The sequence below is a fragment of the Pleurodeles waltl genome, chromosome 3_1 (genome assembly GCF_031143425.1).
Source record: "Pleurodeles waltl isolate 20211129_DDA chromosome 3_1, aPleWal1.hap1.20221129, whole genome shotgun sequence".
Lineage (NCBI taxonomy): Eukaryota > Metazoa > Chordata > Amphibia > Caudata > Salamandridae > Pleurodeles > Pleurodeles waltl.
In genome coordinates this window covers 1831734651-1831752907 of record NC_090440.1, presented here as the reverse complement: position 1 = coordinate 1831752907, position 18257 = coordinate 1831734651, and the positions used below count along the sequence as shown (strand labels likewise).

Here is an 18257-nt window from a genome sequence, read left to right as displayed (position 1 = left end):
GTCGCTATGCTCTATATCATCAGACCCGCTCATTGTGGTGGTGTCCCGGTGTGTAAACCCATGAATGGTGGAAAGGGAAGGTGCCGTCCCATCCGGGTCAATGAGGGGGAGGCAGAAAAAAGGACAGTGAACTTCTAACGGTGTTCCCCACCTAGGAACAGTCACAGGCAAGTCCAGGGGGTTCGGATCAGTTCATCAGTCCGTCGCTTGTGCGTCCGCTCGTCTGGTGAGTTGGAGCTCCACCATCTGGGTGTCTCAGTCTATTGTCTCTTTGTCCCCACCAGATCACGGTCTGCCTTCTCAAATAACCCACCAGGTATCATCTCGTAGATGGCATGGGGGTGGGTCCAATGCAGCTTAGCGGTTAGTATTATTGGTCTGGGTCTGCCTCTGATATGCTGCCACTGCTGCTTAGGTTTCTGAGCAGTGCCGTCCTCTCCTTTTGGCTCACCACCATTGTGGGCTTATGGGATTTGTTTTGTCGGGTGTGGGTTTCGAGCGCCCCCTGTCAGCTCGTGGCAGCTGTACTTGTAATGCTGGCTGTTGAGTTTGGTCTCCGAGATGCAGCGCCATCCAAGTTAGGCCCTGTGCTTCTTCCAGTGTGTGGATGCTCTCAGTTTCGTTCTGCCAGACAAAGTGGAGGCGCAAGAGGTGGCCCCATTTATATCTGATAACTTTCTCTCTGAGGAAGTCCATCGCTGGTCGAAGTGCTCTACGGCGCTGTAACGTTAGCATCATCAGGTCTTGAAACAGGCCAATCCGGAGGCCCTCAAATTCGATCGATGTTTGGTCACGGACAGCCGCCATTATGGCCCCACTTTCCTTATAGTAATGCAGACAGGTTAGTATGTCCTGAGCCTGGCCTGGAGAGTGGACAGGACGGCCAGCTCTATGTGTTATGTCAAGCACCATGTTCTGTTCTTCCAGGACTGGGGCCACATGGCGGAAGAGGCGTACCACAAAGTCCTCCAGGGCCCCCGTCACTGCCTGTGCCGGTACTGCTTTTATACGAATGTTAGAGCAACACAATCTGTTCTCTAAGTCTTCTAGTTGATACTGCAGTTCCTGGTTCTTGCCCTGTGGGGTAAGAAGTTCTCTCATGTGGCAGTCTAGTTCCTCCTCGCATGTGTCATGGGTCTGTTGCAGTGTGTCCATGCGTTGTCCCAGGTCAGCAACCTCTCTTTTGAGATCCTTGACCTTTGCTGCTATTTCCTGTTTCAATGTGGCAAAATCTTCACGTAGGGCCCCACAGAGCTGCTCCATGAACGTTCTTGTCAATGTCGCTGCCCCCCCTTCCGAGGTGCCAGCTCCTCCGTATCTCCTCCCTCAGCCCCCCGGCAGTGGCCTCAGATAGCTTGCTGCCCGGGAGATTCCGTTTGCGCTGGTGTCCTTGAAGTCTGTGTTGGTCCTCGAACGGGCAGGGCGCCTAAGTCTTAGGCAGTGTCTAGGACGAGGTACTCCATCAAACGGGCAGTGGGTCCATTGGCAGGCCGCGGGACAGCCATGATGGCCGAGCTGGCTTCTTACTGTCTGTACGGATCGCTGCTTTCGATGCACATTTGCAGGGTCTGTACCAGTTTCAGTTGTACATTGTTCGGTTCCTCCTGAGGCCCTGCTCAGAGAACGCCAGCCTCCTCCCACCTGCATGAACCCAACACAGTCCTCTGGGCCTGCAAAACTCCGGTGTTTGGTTGCTGGGTTGGACAGTTCTGGGTGTCACAGGCCTTGGCCAGCTTTGCCCTACACTATCAAGGCGGGGACGGTCTCTTCACCTGCCCTCGCGGCAGTCTCTGCACAGAACGTCTCCTCAGACCCGGCCAATGCTCCTCACCTGCTTCCCTCTGCTCCGGCTCCCACTCACTCCCCAGTGCCTGCCCTGCGTGGCCCAGGGGCCTACACAGCCTGTGCCGGTGGTGTCTAGACCCATGATGGCTGGGTGACAGTTTCTATTCCTCAGGGGCCCCCTGCTCCAGCGACGTCTGCCTTCCGTCGTTCGCGTGTGCCCAACTCAATTCTCTGGGCCTGCAGGTTTCGGTGCTTGCTTGCTGGGCTGGGCAGGCCGGGGCACCACAAGCACTGGTTGGCCGTATTCCACACTATCACAGCGGGCGGCTTCATCCCCCGTCGCCACCGCAATTGCTTCGCCAGGCATCTTCTCAGCCTCAGTTGGGGCCCCTCATCTACGACTCTTCCGCTCCGGTCTCCATCTATTTTGCAGCACCCGCCCTGCGCGGCCAAGGCGCCCACAAGTACCATGCTGGTGTCTGCTCAAATGACGCCCAGGCCCGCGCCTCAGCGGGGCCCACACACCGGGCTGCAGAGACCGATGCTCGGCAGCGAGTTCAGCCGCGCTCAGTGGTCCAGCGATGGCAGGGCGTGGGCCCCACCTCTCCTTCTCCGGTTCCTTTTCCGCCAGGCAGCACTCTTCTTGCTGCATCACCTGCGGCCTACCGCGGCCCACTTCGCGGCTCTCCCTTCGGCCCTTCAGCGTAATCTATGCCTACTACTGACAGGTGCGCTCAGTGGAGATGCTTTTGCTGGAGATGAGGCTTTCCGGTTTCTCAGTGGAGACATGGAGGTTGCTTTGTAGGTCTTTTTTGTTGGAGAGATCCAGAGGTGTCAGGGGCATCTTGACAGGATCCTCAAATGATATGATGGCCTCACAGGATGATGTGCGAGATGTGTTGGGTCTGGATCAGCAACCTTTAGTTGATGACCCAATGGACTAACATGATCGCTTCTCTTAGCCTTCTATTTGGAGAACTATGTGACTGGATTTCAGAAGAATGCTGTCCAGAATAGATAGATGGATACAAGGACCACATTAGTGAAGCCGCTGTAGATGGTTACAGAGAGAACTGTGATCTTTTTTACATCAATGGTGTGTGTTTCGATGACCATGGTGAATGTGTCAACATCAATCTTCGGTCTCTAGCAGTTGACGGAAAGTGGCTCAACATCAAAAGGCCATGATGAGTCAACCTTGACTGCAAATGTGTTCTTATTGAAATAAATCTTTAGTGCTGTGATGTTGACAATTTAAAGTGCCATCTGTGTGGAGGCTGAGTCACTGCCGTACAATCTATGATGAGAACATGTTGGAGTAAAGTCTCTTGACGGTGAAATAGTATGTTTCGATGTCGATATTTATGAAGGTTACAATGGTGCAAATAATTGTCTCTGCCACTGGACTTCTCTCTGTTAACTCTCCATTGTGGGAGTCTTTTCCAGATGTTCGCACACTTTAAAAAAAAATTGTTTATTTATACATAGACATATAACTATACACTACATTATAGTAGATTACTTTTAGGGGGAAATTACAGTCCAACCACACGGCCAATGGCCATACCAGTTTAGAGACCCCAACTTCGAGTCCACACATTGTGCTCTAACCTAGCGAGCATAGAGAAATAAACATTAATGGTAATAGACTAGGTCGACCCAACCACCAAAAACTCAGCAAGCACATCGATTAGCGGCGCCAACCCCTACAAATTCAGTGCAGTACATTTCAATACATTAACTATCAAACAGAACACTGTAATTACAGTAAGCACCGACAGATCAGAAGATAGTGCAACGAATGTCCATCAGTCATCGAAGGCATCACGCACATGCGGCCGAGAAGACGCCCGGGGGGGTCAACTGAACAACAGCCCATAAACAGGTGACCCCTACACCAATACCAACATTGGAAGCACACCCACCATAAAACACCAAAACTCACAGCTATGCCCCTATAACCCCCAAACTCATTCCTCAAATGGCCCAACTATGGCCAGAGCTCAGCTAGCGGAAGGGTCTGTTAAGGGGTCCTCCCCCTCGCTCTCTTGCACACCAGATAACTCATTATTCATGGTAAGCCAGATCTCCAAATCACGGTCAGCATGCTCATACACTTGAACATTTCGTAGGCGACATTCCTCTGCAGTAGCCCATTCAACTAAGTCACTCAGCCAAGTAACATGCAGCGGGGGATGCAGGCTAGCCCATCGGAGTGCAATGCGCTTTTTCGCCAAAATAAGCCCCAGCTGTGCAAATCTATATGCCATTTTACAACCCTTTTTAGGGACGGGGAGCAGGCCCAGCAGGCAGTGCTTCATCGTCACCTGCACTCGCCCAGCAGTCACCTTCCTCAGCGTCTTCACTACTTGACGCCAAAAGGGTTGGACAGAGCCACAGACCCACGCCATGTGATCAAATGAAGCAGACGGCGCTCCATAGCGGCCACAGCTGTCAGGTCTTGAGGGGAATATTGTATGCAAGCGTTGAGGTGTCAGGTATGCTCTATGCAAGTAATAGAATTATGTCAGCTTAAAGCTAGCATTGCTAGTCGCATCCCGCACCAGAGAACAGGCTCTATTCCATTCCCCATCTGTGAGTGCCGTTCCCAGGTCAGCTTCCCAGCAGCCCCTAATCCCCTACGTGCCAGTTAACCTGTCACCCTTTAGAGCTTTATACGTTCCGGACAGGAGACCGCGGTCACTTCCGGATCAAGAAGTGTAACCAAGAGGTGGGATTCAGCCGGCTCCTCTGGAAAGGACGTCCAAATCTCTCTGGCTGTCTGCAAAATGTTTGCATACTGTAGGAACTGCCCCTGACCCACTTCAAACAGGGACTCTGCCTCCTCCATCGTAATGAATGTGCCATTGTGATACAAGTCACCCGCATTATTACAACCCCCTGCGAGGCACTTCGCAAAATCCATCACCTCAGCAGCCTTGACAAAGGGTCGGATCCACCATAGTTTAAGCAGGTGTGTGTACGGGGCCCTGTGCAGAACCCGCCCAACCGTACTCTCCCAAGCTCTCGATACCTGCTCCACCAAGTAGGGGGCACCCTGCGGAACCCCAAAGCCACCCATTAGTATATGCGGGAGGTGCTCCATACAGACAGAGTCAGCTAACAAATCCTTTTCCCAATTGGGGATATCCTCACATCACCGGACTGCATACTGTAGTAACCAAGCTAGGTAATATGAATATAGGTTTGGCAGCCCCAGACCTTCACTAACCAGGTCTAACTTCAAGAGTTCCTTGCGGACTCTACATCTTTTGCCCACCCAGACTAGGGATAATAGCAGTTTATCCAGCTGCCGGAATAGCGAAAGAGGGAGCCCACAGAGTGAATTCTGTATAACATACAGGCACCGAGGAAGTACGATCATTTTACTCAGTGCAATTCTACCCATAACTGATAATGGGAGAGCGGGCCAGAATTGAATAGAGGCACGGAGGCCCTCCAGCACTCTTCCCATATTTAAAGTAAATTGCAATTGTGGGGAGTGCGTCACTTGAATGCCTAAATATGAAAAGGGTTCAGTCTCCCAGGACAGACCCAATCGAGGTAACTCTGATGCCGCCATCGTCGACAGACCTGCCATCGGGAATAACACCGTTTTGTGCCAATTAACTTGGAGGCCCAACACCTTGCCAAAAATGTCCATCATACCCAACAAGAGGGGGACCGCTCGCTCCGGGTCTGTGACGTACACCAGGGCATCATCTGCATACAGTGATATTATATGTGTTCTCGTCCCCACACGGATGCCCCACCTATCCAGACCAGACCAGACTGTAGTTGTATGGCCAGAGGCTCCATAGCCATCGCGAACAGCAGTGGCCACAAGGGGCACCCCTGCCGTGTGCCTCGTTCGATAGTAAAGTAATCTGACACTATCGCCCCCGTACGCACTCTTGCCCGAGGTGCTGCATATAAAAGACGCACACAGGACAGAAAGAAGGGCCTATGCCCATCCTGCGCATCACCTCCCAAAGGTATTCCCAGGATAAGGTGTCAGATGTTTGCACACTTAAAGAGGCTAGCTGACAGGCTGGACTTTCTAGCATACTCTTTTTCTTCCGCCCTGTTACGCTCTTGGCCCATAAACTGGTCTCAAATTGTGTAATCATACACAAATATTTTATTTCAATAAGCCTCTTTTTTCGCATTATCACATATCAGAGCACCTTCAAACATGTAGGATCAGCATGTCTGCTGAACAAAAGAACTCTTTTGATTGATTTTATGGACTAATCTTTTGCTCCATGTATAATAAGACAGTAGGCCACATACAGGTAAAACATGACCCCTGACTTGGTTTTTAGTTCACTAATAGCATTGTCATCACAGCAGGGGCAGGAATGTTTCTCAGTTCATGTTTAAAATGTTCACTTTTAATAAATAGTCCCAATGTAGTGATGTAATCTGATGTGCCAAGATTAAAGACTTTCACGTGTTAAAGATATACACTTTTTTAATTCTGAAGACACCATGACATACTCTAACATGATCTTTGGTGTATGGCTTACTTACCAAAAAATTTTAAGGCTCTGTTTGTGCCGGTGCTCTCAGGGAATGAGCTGATCCGTGGCTCAGCTCTCCCTGTTAATTTAGTGGCTCACCACCGCGCCATAGCAGGTGAGTGAGATTCACTAAAACAAGAGCACCAGGAATGTCAGTTCGGGTAGAAAGGAAAGAAAACTCGGTTATATGATATTAACTTGTGGAAAGCCTATAACTTCTAAATCAGGTGCAAACGATTGTGCAGCACTGTGTCGTTGCAAATAACAGTGAAAGGTGTCCTATGTTGTCAGTAGTATATTTTGGTGCACACTGCCACAAATATACAACTGAAGCATTATGTCGCAGCGTACTTTCATTACAGAAAGCACATTTTCAATTGAAAAGGCCACAAAATGGCTCACTGAGAAGCAGTTTTACTGATAAAAATATAGCGTACAAATGATGAAGTGCAGAAACCAGGTTTCAGCAAATATTTATTATTTGCTCATCGCCAAGTAAAGTGTTCTTATTCATTTTGAGCCTATTCAAATATTTGTTTCCATCACACTTCTGAATTACAAAAAAAAAATGTGCTTCCCTAACTACTGCCATATCTTGAACTGTTTATACAGTTCATTTACAAGGTATTCAAATGTTGTGTGTTAGACAAAAACGACCTCCTACAGCCTTTCATTTTATACTCTCTGGGCCCCAGCACGATTTCCGGGCAGCAATTTCTAAGAAAGCATAAGCTGACATTTGAGCTCTGCCCGTACGGCACAGCCAATGTGAGAAGATGAAACCGAGATTTAATGGCATCTTTTCTGCTCATTCACTTTCAGAATGAACCTACTCTTTGTCAGGTTGAGCTCTCTCATCAGAACGGGCCAGTATGCACAAAAAATAACTCGCCAAAATAAAAAATGACTTGCCATAGTGAGTGGGCAAGTAGAGTGTTCGTGATCTGTCATAGGTGTGCAGAAATCATGGTCTGACGAGTCGGAAAAAATAAACTGCTCCCTGAGGCAACTGCTGATACAGTGCACTGTGGGAAGGGGAGCCTATCAGGTTCTTAAAGGCTCAGGCCTCTTTTCTCTCTAATCTAAAAGTAAACATATCAGGCTGCATTTTTACTTTCATGTAAACAATGTTTTAAAGGGGGTTTGCATGGCAGATGCTGCAACTTAGCTTAAAACACATATCTTACAGCAACATGGACATTCAGGAGAATAATGACAACTTTCATGGACCTCCATAGATAAAGATGTGCTACAATGCTACTCCCATGGAATAACTATACAGAAAGGTGTTCTTGGGTCCGCGCATGCAGTGAGAAATCATTCAAACATTATGACCATCAATGAATACACACTAGGGTGCATTAGAGTGTGTCCATGAGGATTATCATACACTGTTAATAGTCCACTTTACAGACTGATGGAATTAGGCCTACGATTACAATTTTATTCAGTCCTGAATGAGTAGCAGTTCAATATACTATTAAGCTCCTGATTCATCTTGTCCAATGTGAACTGATAAGAGTAGAAGTTCAAATTCCAGCCTTTTGGGCGATTCTCTTTTATGGTCCACAGTTACATCAGCTGTTGAACCTATACTAAACACCTGTGAAAATAGACATGAGTAGTGAGATGGGAGGACAAGGAAGGAGGATAAGCTTTAACTTGTTGTTTGGTGCAGAGATAGTCCATTATTTACTTTAATGGATTACCAGACTATAATATGTCTTCTTGTACACCAAAGGTATGGGGGGCGGAGGGGAGAATCTATTGAACGAACCAGCAAGGCCTGTTCAACTTGTGATAGGATCACTCTTTTCCGTGATGTAGTTAGAATGGAAGAGCGCCCCCCAAAATGGGGGAGCGCGGCCCCTTAGAAAACGGGACCGCCGAGGCCCAAGAACCCCTTCGCACTAGTGGTGCGATGGGCTGGCCTGTTACTTCCGCCCCCACACCTCACGAGGTGTGGGGGCGGAAGTTTAGGAAGGTGAATGTTTCGGCTGCACCAGCTCCGGCCGGTTCTAGCCGCCGCATGCCAATGGGGGGCTACATAAGTGCCCCCCCCCCCCCCAGGAAGGCTCGGCCTTCTTGCATTGTGGCGGCTGGAATGGTGGTAGGCTTGCAGTTGTGGACACCTCACCTGCGTCTGTGCAGGTCTCCTTCGCTTTCCTGAGGCTTCGGCCTTTCCTGGACACTGCCCCTACCTTCGCACTGCGTAACAGACCAGGTATTAACAGACACCGAGCGTCACTTCTCTAGTGACACATAAGGCACTGAATCCAGGCTCCCAGCGCCTTGAGGCCCCCTCTCTTGGACACATCAGTTGTCTCTTTGCGCTGGGCCTGGCAAGTGGTAGTGCTCAGAGGCCGCAATCCCTCTTAAAGATGCAGAAGCACAGAAATCTCGCTCCCTCGAGACGGACTCTGCTTTCGTGCACAGCTAGGACTGAAAAGGAATGCGCGGCGTGCGGCTCCTGACACCCCTGCTCCTCTCCTTCGAAGTCACGAGCCTTGGACAAGGGTGTAGAGGGGCAATAGTATAAAAGAAGAAGATTAGAACCCCCCTCACTTCGTCTTCGGAGAAAGTAAAACAAACCCTGAAAACCACGGCCCTTTCCTGATAAAGCCCAACCATTTATGCAGTGGACGGGCAAAAACATTCTGCCCGCATGTTTAGGAGTGATATGAGGACAAAACCTGCGTGCTCCCGTGGAGGGGCATTTCTTCAGATGGTCCGTTCACTGAGCAGAAAGAATTTACTAATTTTCTGCGCAAGGACGGAAGTGGCTGGATAGTAAGTATCGTTAAGTACAGCAGTTTGATGTGTTTTACTGAGCTGATGTAAAGCGGACTGGTGATGTTCCGTACCTTGCTGATGATGTGGTGCTGTGATGCTGCTGAGGCCGTGCACTGTAAAGTCGAGGTGCTCTGATAGTGTTGGCGCTTGCTGACGCGCTGGTCGTGTTGGGGTACTTTGGTGGTGCCGCTCTTGTGATGTTGTAGTTCTCTGGGTGGGTATTCCGGTGCTATTAAGGTCCGCTAGTGTTTCTTAGGTGCTCTGAGGCTCATGTACTCTTCCGTAGTTGAAGTTATTTAATGATGCTAGACTGCTCTGCTCTGGTAGTGCTGTGGTACTCTCGTAGTGCCGCTGTAGTTCTGTAGACGGGTATTCCGGTGCTATTAAGGTGCTCTATTGCTTTTAGGTGCTTTGATGCTGATGTACTCTTCAATAGTTGAAGTAATTTAATGAGGCTAGAGTGCTCTGCTCTGGTCGCGCTGTGGTACTCTGGGGGTACTGCTCTACTCTTGTGATGCTGTAGCTCTGAATGGGATTTACGACACTGTTTGGGTGGTCAGGTGTTGCAGAGATGCTTTGATGCTCGCAAAGTGCTCTGGTAGCATTGAATATATCTGACAATGCTGTGGTGTTTTGGTGATGCTGTAGTCCTTCGATGCTGCTGTTGAGCCCACTGTGTCGCTGTACTACTCTGGAAGGATATTGTGCTGCTGTTAAGGTTCCGTCTCTCTAGTGCTGCCGAAGTGTTTTGATGCTGATTTGCCCTTCACTTATTGATGTTATCTAGTGATGCTTAGGTGCTCTGCCCTGGTCGTACTTTGGTACTCTTGTGCTGCTGCTGTGCTCTTGTGAAGCTGTAGTTTGCTGGTGGGGGGGGGGGGAGGGGGGGGTGGTACTCGTGCTATGCAAGTGCTCTAGTGTTCTTTAGGTGCTCTGATGCTGATGTGCCCTTCAGTGGTCTAAGTTATGTAATGATGTTAGAGTGCCCTGCTCTCGTCGTGTTCTGGTCGTGCTGTTTTACTCTGGTCCTGCCGAGTACTCTTGTGATGCTGTAATTCTCTGGCTATTTAAGGCGCTCTGGTGTTGCGGGGTGTTATTACCTTAAAAAAGTGCTCAAGTTGCCTCGAAGTTATCGGACAATGCTGTGCAGGTTTACTGATGCTGTGGTCCTCTGATGCTGCTATTGAGCCCTTGCGTTGCTGTACATACATGAAGGTATAATGTGCTGCTGTTAATGTGCTGGTGCTGCTCTTGTGATGCTGTAGTTCTCTAAGTTCTCTAGTGAGGCACCCCTGTGCTATTTAGATGACGTTGTGTTGCTTAGGTGCTCTGATGCTGATGTACTCTTCAGTAGCTGAAGTCATTTAGTGATGCAAGAGTGATCTGCACTGTTCGTGCTGTGGTAGTTTGGTGCTGCTGCTATGCTCCTGTGATGCTATAGTTCTCTGGAAGGGTACTCTGCTGCTGTGGTGTTGCTGGGGTGCGTTAATGCTGATGGGGTGCTCTTGCATAGTTGAAGTTAACTAGTGATGATAGGGTGTCTTGGGTTTCTGATCTTGATGGGATTCGTTAATGATGCTGATGCTGACTTGCTCTGGAGCAGTTATGGCTCCACTAATGCTCTCTAGTGATCCTAGGTGCTCTAGTCCTGCCGGGGTGCTCCTGAGTTGTCCCTGTGGTGGTGTGACACCGTGTATCTACTACCATTACCTATACTGTGAAATGTAAACATCACTCTGGTGAGTACATGTAGTTGAGTTAATTGCGCCATTATGAATGTAGTGAAATATTTATTGGTCACTTCATTATGCTTCTTGGAACAATCTGGCAAAATCTATATTGACACCTATAGGAGGTACGCTTCATGAATTATTAGGGGTTTCACCCAAACTTTATCTCATTGCTACGTTGAATGTGGGAGCGCTATATTAAAAAAAAAAAAAAAAAAAAAAAACATCGTTTTGAAATTCTGGCTGACAGCCTCTGGCTGGTGCTTAGTTCAATCAGAAATGGGTAACTTTCTTACGCACTGAGCTATGGAGAGTCAGATGGTTAGCCGGTGCGTCTGTGTGTGTTTCGGTGTGAAGGTGGCAATTTAAACATGAAAATACCACCCAAAGAAGTTTTGTTGGGTGCTTTCCACCCCAGAATCACAAGTAAAAGTACTAAAAAGGGCAAGAGTAAAACCATGTTCTAATGTGGAAATGGAAAGGGAATAACCCTGTCCCATCTAGTGCCGGAAATATACAAAAATCATACCCCTAATGCAGGAGTAAGAGTCAACTGTCCAGACTCCCCTGTGATCTTGTCCTAATGAAGGGAATCTGTGATTCATCAATTTTACTGTGAGTCCGTAAATCACATAGGCGCTTACAAAGTGGTATGTGGCGCTACAGAAGGAGACACCGGGTTGAGCTCTTCTTGTCGGTAAAATGAAGTGATGTCCTCTTGTTCCTTTCAGCATACCGCACTGAATAAATGCTTCAGATTCATTTCATAGAGAGGCGAGAATTGAGAACGCAGTCGTGACATGCGGTCATGTTTATTGACCAGGAAAATGAAAATGGCCTTTAGCAGTTTTTTCTTATGTGAGTGGAGTGGGAGAGTGTCAAGCAGTAGAAGGTAATTATTGTGCAGTGTGTATAATCTGCAAAGAAACAGCATGATCTCTGCGTAGCATAGTATTGGGCCTGGAAGGTCATATATTGTATTGTAATGGTATTTAAAATATTGATTGCTAATCACGATAAGGAACCAAAGCGCTTTACACTGCCCAGTGGCTGGGGATGTTCAAATTTATCAATTTTTTTTTTTTTTAAATGACTACCCATCCATGGCAAGCTACACACCAGGTGCCTAGTCGTCGCAGTGATTTTGTGGGAACAGGAATGGTGACCCCCGCATATTCATTTTAACGTGATACCTTTGCATTTGCTTGCCCTTATGGTGTTAAGTATGTATTTCAAGTACATATCTCTTCTTTCCCTTCAGTGGCGGTGCTTCATCATTGCTGGGTTAGCTGAAGTGCATCAGAGTGCGCTAGTAGTGCTGCACTCTCATCTCAGGTGCCAATGCACAGTGTAGACATGTCACTCCCATCTCGGGGCCACATGGCTCCTCCCCTCCAATGCAAGCCTGACGTGGGGGCATATCAAACCCTCGTAGAGACAAGCACATGATGGCTCCTTCTCTCTCCTTGATTGCCGGGCCGGCTCTCTCGCCCTGTCAGTTGAATCCCCAGTCCCCTACTCCCTAGGAGGCCTGAGCCAGCCATAACCTCTGTTGCATCAGTAACTTTCTGCCGAGTCCACAGCGGGCACCTCATTTGTCCTAAAGGAAGTACAATGTTTGGGCTGTGGTTTTCCTGTGTTGGGGGCACTTTCATTTCTATGGGTGGCTGCAAACAAGGCACTTAGGAGCAGCCGGTGTTCCCTGTCTGCTAGTTGACGGTATAATCGGCCAGTGCTGCCATAACAAAAGCCAATTTTGCTTTGCTTATGCTTCACTTCGGTACAACATAATCATGCTTGTTTCTTCTGTTTCAATAGCAGGACGTGTTATGGATGCTCAGTCACTCCTTTGTCCGGCAGGCAACTGGGGGTCACTCAGCTGCAGCGACTGGTCCAGAGGGTGAAGGGGTGCGTGGGACTTCTGTTCCCGGACTTCATTGCTGCTTTGAGGTGGGACCTGGATATGGGTAAGGCAAGTATACCGTGGTAATACCCCGGTTCAGGGCGTGCAGGGAATACCCTACACAGTCTGTTGAAGGTACAGACAGATGCTGAGTAGAGGGTGCATTTCTCCGATGTGGCCAGAGTCTTTATCAAGAGTGGTGAGGGTGGAGGACCTCTGGGCCACGGGTCGCCCGAGTGGCGTGAGATGAGTTAATAAATGCACCCTAAGTAGCAGAGGGGTACCCAAGGCAGGGTACCCTGGAGATCACAGAAGGTAAGATCATGCTGTCCTGATTCAACCGGAGGATGTACACACCAGCTTGCGGGTTAGGGTGCCCAGATCGCTGGGGTGGGCACGGGGCTCCCGCTCCTGGCCAACCCACTTGCACCCCCACTGCAGCTCAGTGTTGGGGTTGGGGCCGAACCCTGAGCTCGTGAACAAGGGACAGTGAGGTGGTGGGAACCGCCCCCTCCCAATGGATACAGGTGATGTATTGTTCACCTGTGTGGTCCAACCTGTGTTCGGGACGCAGGAGGATCCTTGGGTTTGCCTTTATCATGATTTAGGACAGGATGGGTTGTCAACTTACGGCATTTGTTTTTATGATTTCAAAATTGTCACATTGCAAAAACAATCAGATTGTGTTGGTTTACATTTCGCAGGGTTGGGGCAGGGACCTACTGGTGGCATCCGGGTTTTGTGGCAGAGCACCTCCCCAATTGCGTCGCAGTCTGTTTGCAGGTGGGGAGGGCGAAGGACCTTTGGGGCCCTGGTCGCCCTTGTGGCAGAAAGTGAGGTATTAAAGTAACCAGTAGCAACAGAGGGGTCCCCAAGGCTGGGGCCCCGGGTTAACACCAGAGATAGGATCCTGAAGTCCTGAGCCAACCTGCGGATGTACACACCAGATTAAGGGGTAGGGAGCCCAGATCGCTGGGGGGGCCAGGGGGCTCCCGCTCTTGGCCACCCCGTTACACCCCTAGGCAAATTGGTGTTTGGAGGGGGGGCGGAACCCTGAGCGTGTGGACAAGGAACGGTGTAGACAGGGCAACCGCCCCTCCTAGGGATACAGGTGAGGTACGGCTCACTTGTGTGGTCCAATGGTGGTTCAGGACAGGAAGGGATCTTGTCATAAGTTAATGATTTATGGTTACTGAAGATATCTTATGGATGTGATTTATGTTTTTTTGTAAATATGAAAAAGTTTATTTGAAGTGATTTATGGTGAAGTTATATGTATAAATATCATAAATATCTTGTAATAAAAACTTCTTCCAACCAATAAGTTTGTCGGTCTACGTATGGCTGGTGGTTTGGGGGTGAGGGCTTGCTGGCGGTCTCCGGGTTCTAATGAAGTATGACTTCTTCACTGACTAGATTTCTAAAACCCTAAGGTAGCTATGTGGCATGCCCGAGGAACGGAGGGAAAGGAGTAAGGATGCACTATAGCAAAAGTGTATAATCGTCTTTCAGACACAGACCTGCTCTGCTGTAACCTAGGCTGGATACAATCCGCAGAGATTTTCGAAGCATGTTCAGCACATTGAAATGTCCAATGAACCAATTAAACTTTTAAAATTAGTGCCTTTTGATTACCCTAAAAAACCAAACCATACAAGAAGATGAAATTATTGCATGGTTTGGGTCTTGTAAAGCATATCACTATTTCTAAGCTTTTTTCCTTGAGGAATTATGTTAAAAACCTAAAAATATTAAAGGAGAACACCAGCCAAAAAACAGAAAAAAACATTCAAGTTCCACACGTACCTGGCTTGCCCTCTCCATGACCACTGAAATGTTATGATCAGTGGTGGCCGGCAGATTTCGGAGGGAGGGGGGCGGGCGGGGCACACACACACACACACACTCTCATTCTTTCACACACAGACACGCACGCACTCACATCCATTAACAACACTCATACCATTCAAACATACACGCACGCACCAAACATTCATTTTAAAACATCACACACACTCATTCTTTCACGCACGCACATCCATTAACAACATTCATACCATTCAAACATGCATGCATGCACCAAACATTCATTTTAAAGGATCGCACACATACACACACTTACCTTCGGCCTCCAGGTCCCAGGAGGGTTGGGACTGCTGCCTTTCCTCATTGGCTGACCTTAGGTCAGCCAATGAGGGAAGGCAGCAGTCCCAGCCTTGTCACAGAGTGGGATGGGGTCAGTGAGACTGCTGACCCCACCCCACTCTGTGACGAAGTGTCACTGATTGACACTCGCCCTGGGCACTTCAGGGCTTAAACCTGAAGCGCCCAGGGAGAGTGTCAATTGGTGACACTTTCCTCGTCACCCAGGGGAGGGGCTCGAGGCACCTTTGCTGGGCCGAGGAGGTCACGCCCATAGGACCTGTGATCTCCTCAGCCCAACAAAGTTCAGCTCAGGCAGCCAGGAGTCTGGACAAATCGCGCATGTCTGCCCCTGGCTGCCTGACCTGAACATGAAGAGTGTCTGTCAGGCTGACCTTTGTTCAGCCTGACAGACACTCTTCATGGGGGGCAAAAGGTGGGGTGGCGTGGCCCCTCCGCCCTAAAGGACGGGCCGCCACTGGTTATGTTCCAAGTTACAAGAAAGAAGATACTTATTGAAAAGGCAGGCAACGACATAGGGCCTTAAAAGTCACACTCTCCACCAGAGGCGCTTCCCCCGTCCTGACAAAATATCAACGTAAATACAAGAATCTGCTAGATGCTGAAAGTGCTAGGCAAGAAAAAGGACATACCAGGCAGAGGAAATGCTCTTTATTGCCTAGTCCAGGGCCATGTTGACTACAAATCACATCCTCTGCCAATAAATGTAGTCTAATTTTACACTACAAACGTCAACATTTTTATAAAACAGTGTGTGCACCTTAGCATGCGTCACCCTAAAGAAACAGCTTCTATAAACAAAATAAACGCATTACAGAATATGCATATATTGTAGAAAATGTACCCCTGTTGTCTCTTGCGTCTTACAAATGATTAAAAAGGCTCCCATAAAACCAAAGTAAGGACCAGATCTACGATGGACTTTTGCTTATGTAAAGCCTGCACTATGCAAACTGACACCCTTTATGACTGTAAAAGCCCAATTTGAAATGTACTACATTGTCATGTAAGTTGCAAATACCTTTGTGACTCTCATTGCCGACACTGCGATTCATTGCAAACTGCCACTCAACGGCAGAAAGGTAGAGCCGGTCCAGTCTTATGACTCTGAAGGAAATGTATCAATGATTTGCGCATGCAGCACGACTGAAAGATCAGTGACTGTACATGTCCATAAGATCTCTGTGAGGTTTAGCTTCCACTGCCCGAATGTGAGCTGCAGGACAGGCACTGAAGGATGCAGAGAACTGAGACTGCTCCAAACCTTCCCTTTGCATTGTGACATTGGTGACATTTTTTTTCGTATGCCAGCCTTCCCTTTAGAGCAATAATGGTGAATGCAATGTATTGTTGGCAGTCAAACCACATCACGGCATCACAGATATCCACAAGGATTCAAAGAGGGAATCATGCTTCATGAAAATAATAAGGAAGGCTTACAGTGAATCATTCTGAATGGTCTCTAAGAGCCGTCTCGGATTAATACATCCGGAAGAATGCAAAAAAATGCTGCGGTAGCGTTCGCAGACAGAATATAATCACAGTTTCTGCGGTTCGACTCAACCTTTAGTTCATCTGGACCACAGACGTTACTAGATCATTAAAAATATAACTGGGAAATATGGAAATTTAAAGCCATTATATGCCGGACAAAAACATTTAGAAGTTGGAAATGTGGAAACTCGGATATCAAACTTAACCCAAAAAGCAGCACAAGTCTGCAGGATGTAAACATATCAATTAGCAATAACCTTTTTGTCAGCTTCAGCACGTAATGCCACATGATCCAATTTTTTTCACAGCATTTTAATAAATTTGGAGCTCACTTCCATAACGTTTTTTACACCCAATGAGTCACACAAAGTGGAAACTAGAGGTTTACTGATCCCATGTGAGATCTGGAAACTTACTTTTCTCGCTCGTCTTCACTTAATGTGTTCCACAGTCCTTTGCTTGTCACAGTAATGTCGTCCGTGCAAGCCTTCGGGTTCTCTGCTAAAACCTTGAGCCGATAGTCTTGCATGAAAACGTCAATGGCTGACATAGGCTTTCTTATTGCCCGATTGCTAATCAAGTCATAGGGTGTAATCTGCCCAGATTTTTTATTGACCACATTCGATATATTTTGGCGTGGGCTTTTTGGCACTTTCTCAGCTGAGTTCATTGCCTCAAAAGTATTCGCACCTACTGGAGGATTTACTGCATTCTCTACCCCGGGTATCAGGATTTTGACAGGTTCCATATTTCCTCCACTGGCATTTTTGAGTGCGTTCCCCATGCTCCAACTATCAGCACAGATTTGCGAAGCATCCTTCGAGACTGCTGGTGCTTCGTCAATTGTTTCCAAAGCAACACTTTGAACGGCTCTCTGGAGATGGTCTTCCTGAGGCTGAGAGTCCAAAAGACTAATATCATCAATAGCAAAAGCAATACTGCATTCACTTTGGCTGTCTCTGTGTGAAGAAAGTTCATTATTTGAGCCTTTGAGAAACATGTTATTACATGCACTATGAATGTCTGACTCTTCATTCTTGTTAACTGGACCAAGAGGATTATCACAGACAAATATGTGATGTTTTAAGCAGGCCTCTGTGTTTTTTCCTGCTTGACTATTTTGCACGTCGTTACTGAATGAAAATGATGAAGTATGAGTCTTGGGACCATCGTTTCCAGAAGGTTCAATTTCATTGACAAGAACATCTGTTTGTTCTGCTGGATTAACAAACATGTCCACACAGGTCACATCTGCTCTATCACTTCCTCTGGAAATTGTACCGGCGAGTGACCCATACATTGATGTTAAGACATTTTCCATAGCAAGCAAGACATGTTCCTGAAAAGTAAAGGTATACATATTAGGAAACGCTATCAAATCTTAAGTAAAAAAGCAGTACATTTTATTGGATTTAACTGAATCAAGCGTGAAGGTGTACAGTATATGTTATCATGTTAGAATGGTTTGGTTTACTTTCCGTTTGTGTGCGGTTTGCATGCAAATGTATTTCTTTTGCTGGTGAGATGATATATGTCGGAGAGTGGAGTTAATATATCCTGCCAATGTTGTGTGCTGGTGTGTGTGACATCCTGTTCGTCAGAATGTGTACACGTGCGCTAGTGAGCGGTACAAATGCTATATCCCACTAAACGGATGAAGCAGCAGGTTTTTAACACTAGTGAACATAAGTCTGTTTTTAGAAGGCCATCTGTGAGCCAGTCAATGTGACAACGTGTTCACAGTAAGTAGTTGTGGTACTGTGATACTACTGTGTGCCTCTGGGTCTCTCCATTGCATGCATATTTGCACGTCAGCTCATTGTGTGGATGAGGCACTTGTGTTTTTGTTTCTGTTTGAGAAAGCAA

The 18257-nt window shown here is 47.7% G+C and overlaps 1 protein-coding gene across 3 annotated transcripts in view; it reads right to left on the bottom strand.

The window, feature by feature from the left end:
• PMS1 (PMS1 homolog 1, mismatch repair system component) overlaps positions 1–18257 on the bottom strand; it is a 668051-nt gene that overhangs the window by 409336 nt on the left and 240458 nt on the right. For all 3 annotated transcript variants that reach the window (XM_069225897.1, XM_069225898.1, XM_069225899.1), the window contains one exon: positions 16808–17730. In XM_069225897.1, coding sequence (XP_069081998.1) covers positions 16808–17730 — 923 coding nt within the window. The remainder of the gene's footprint in view (positions 1–16807; positions 17731–18257) is intronic.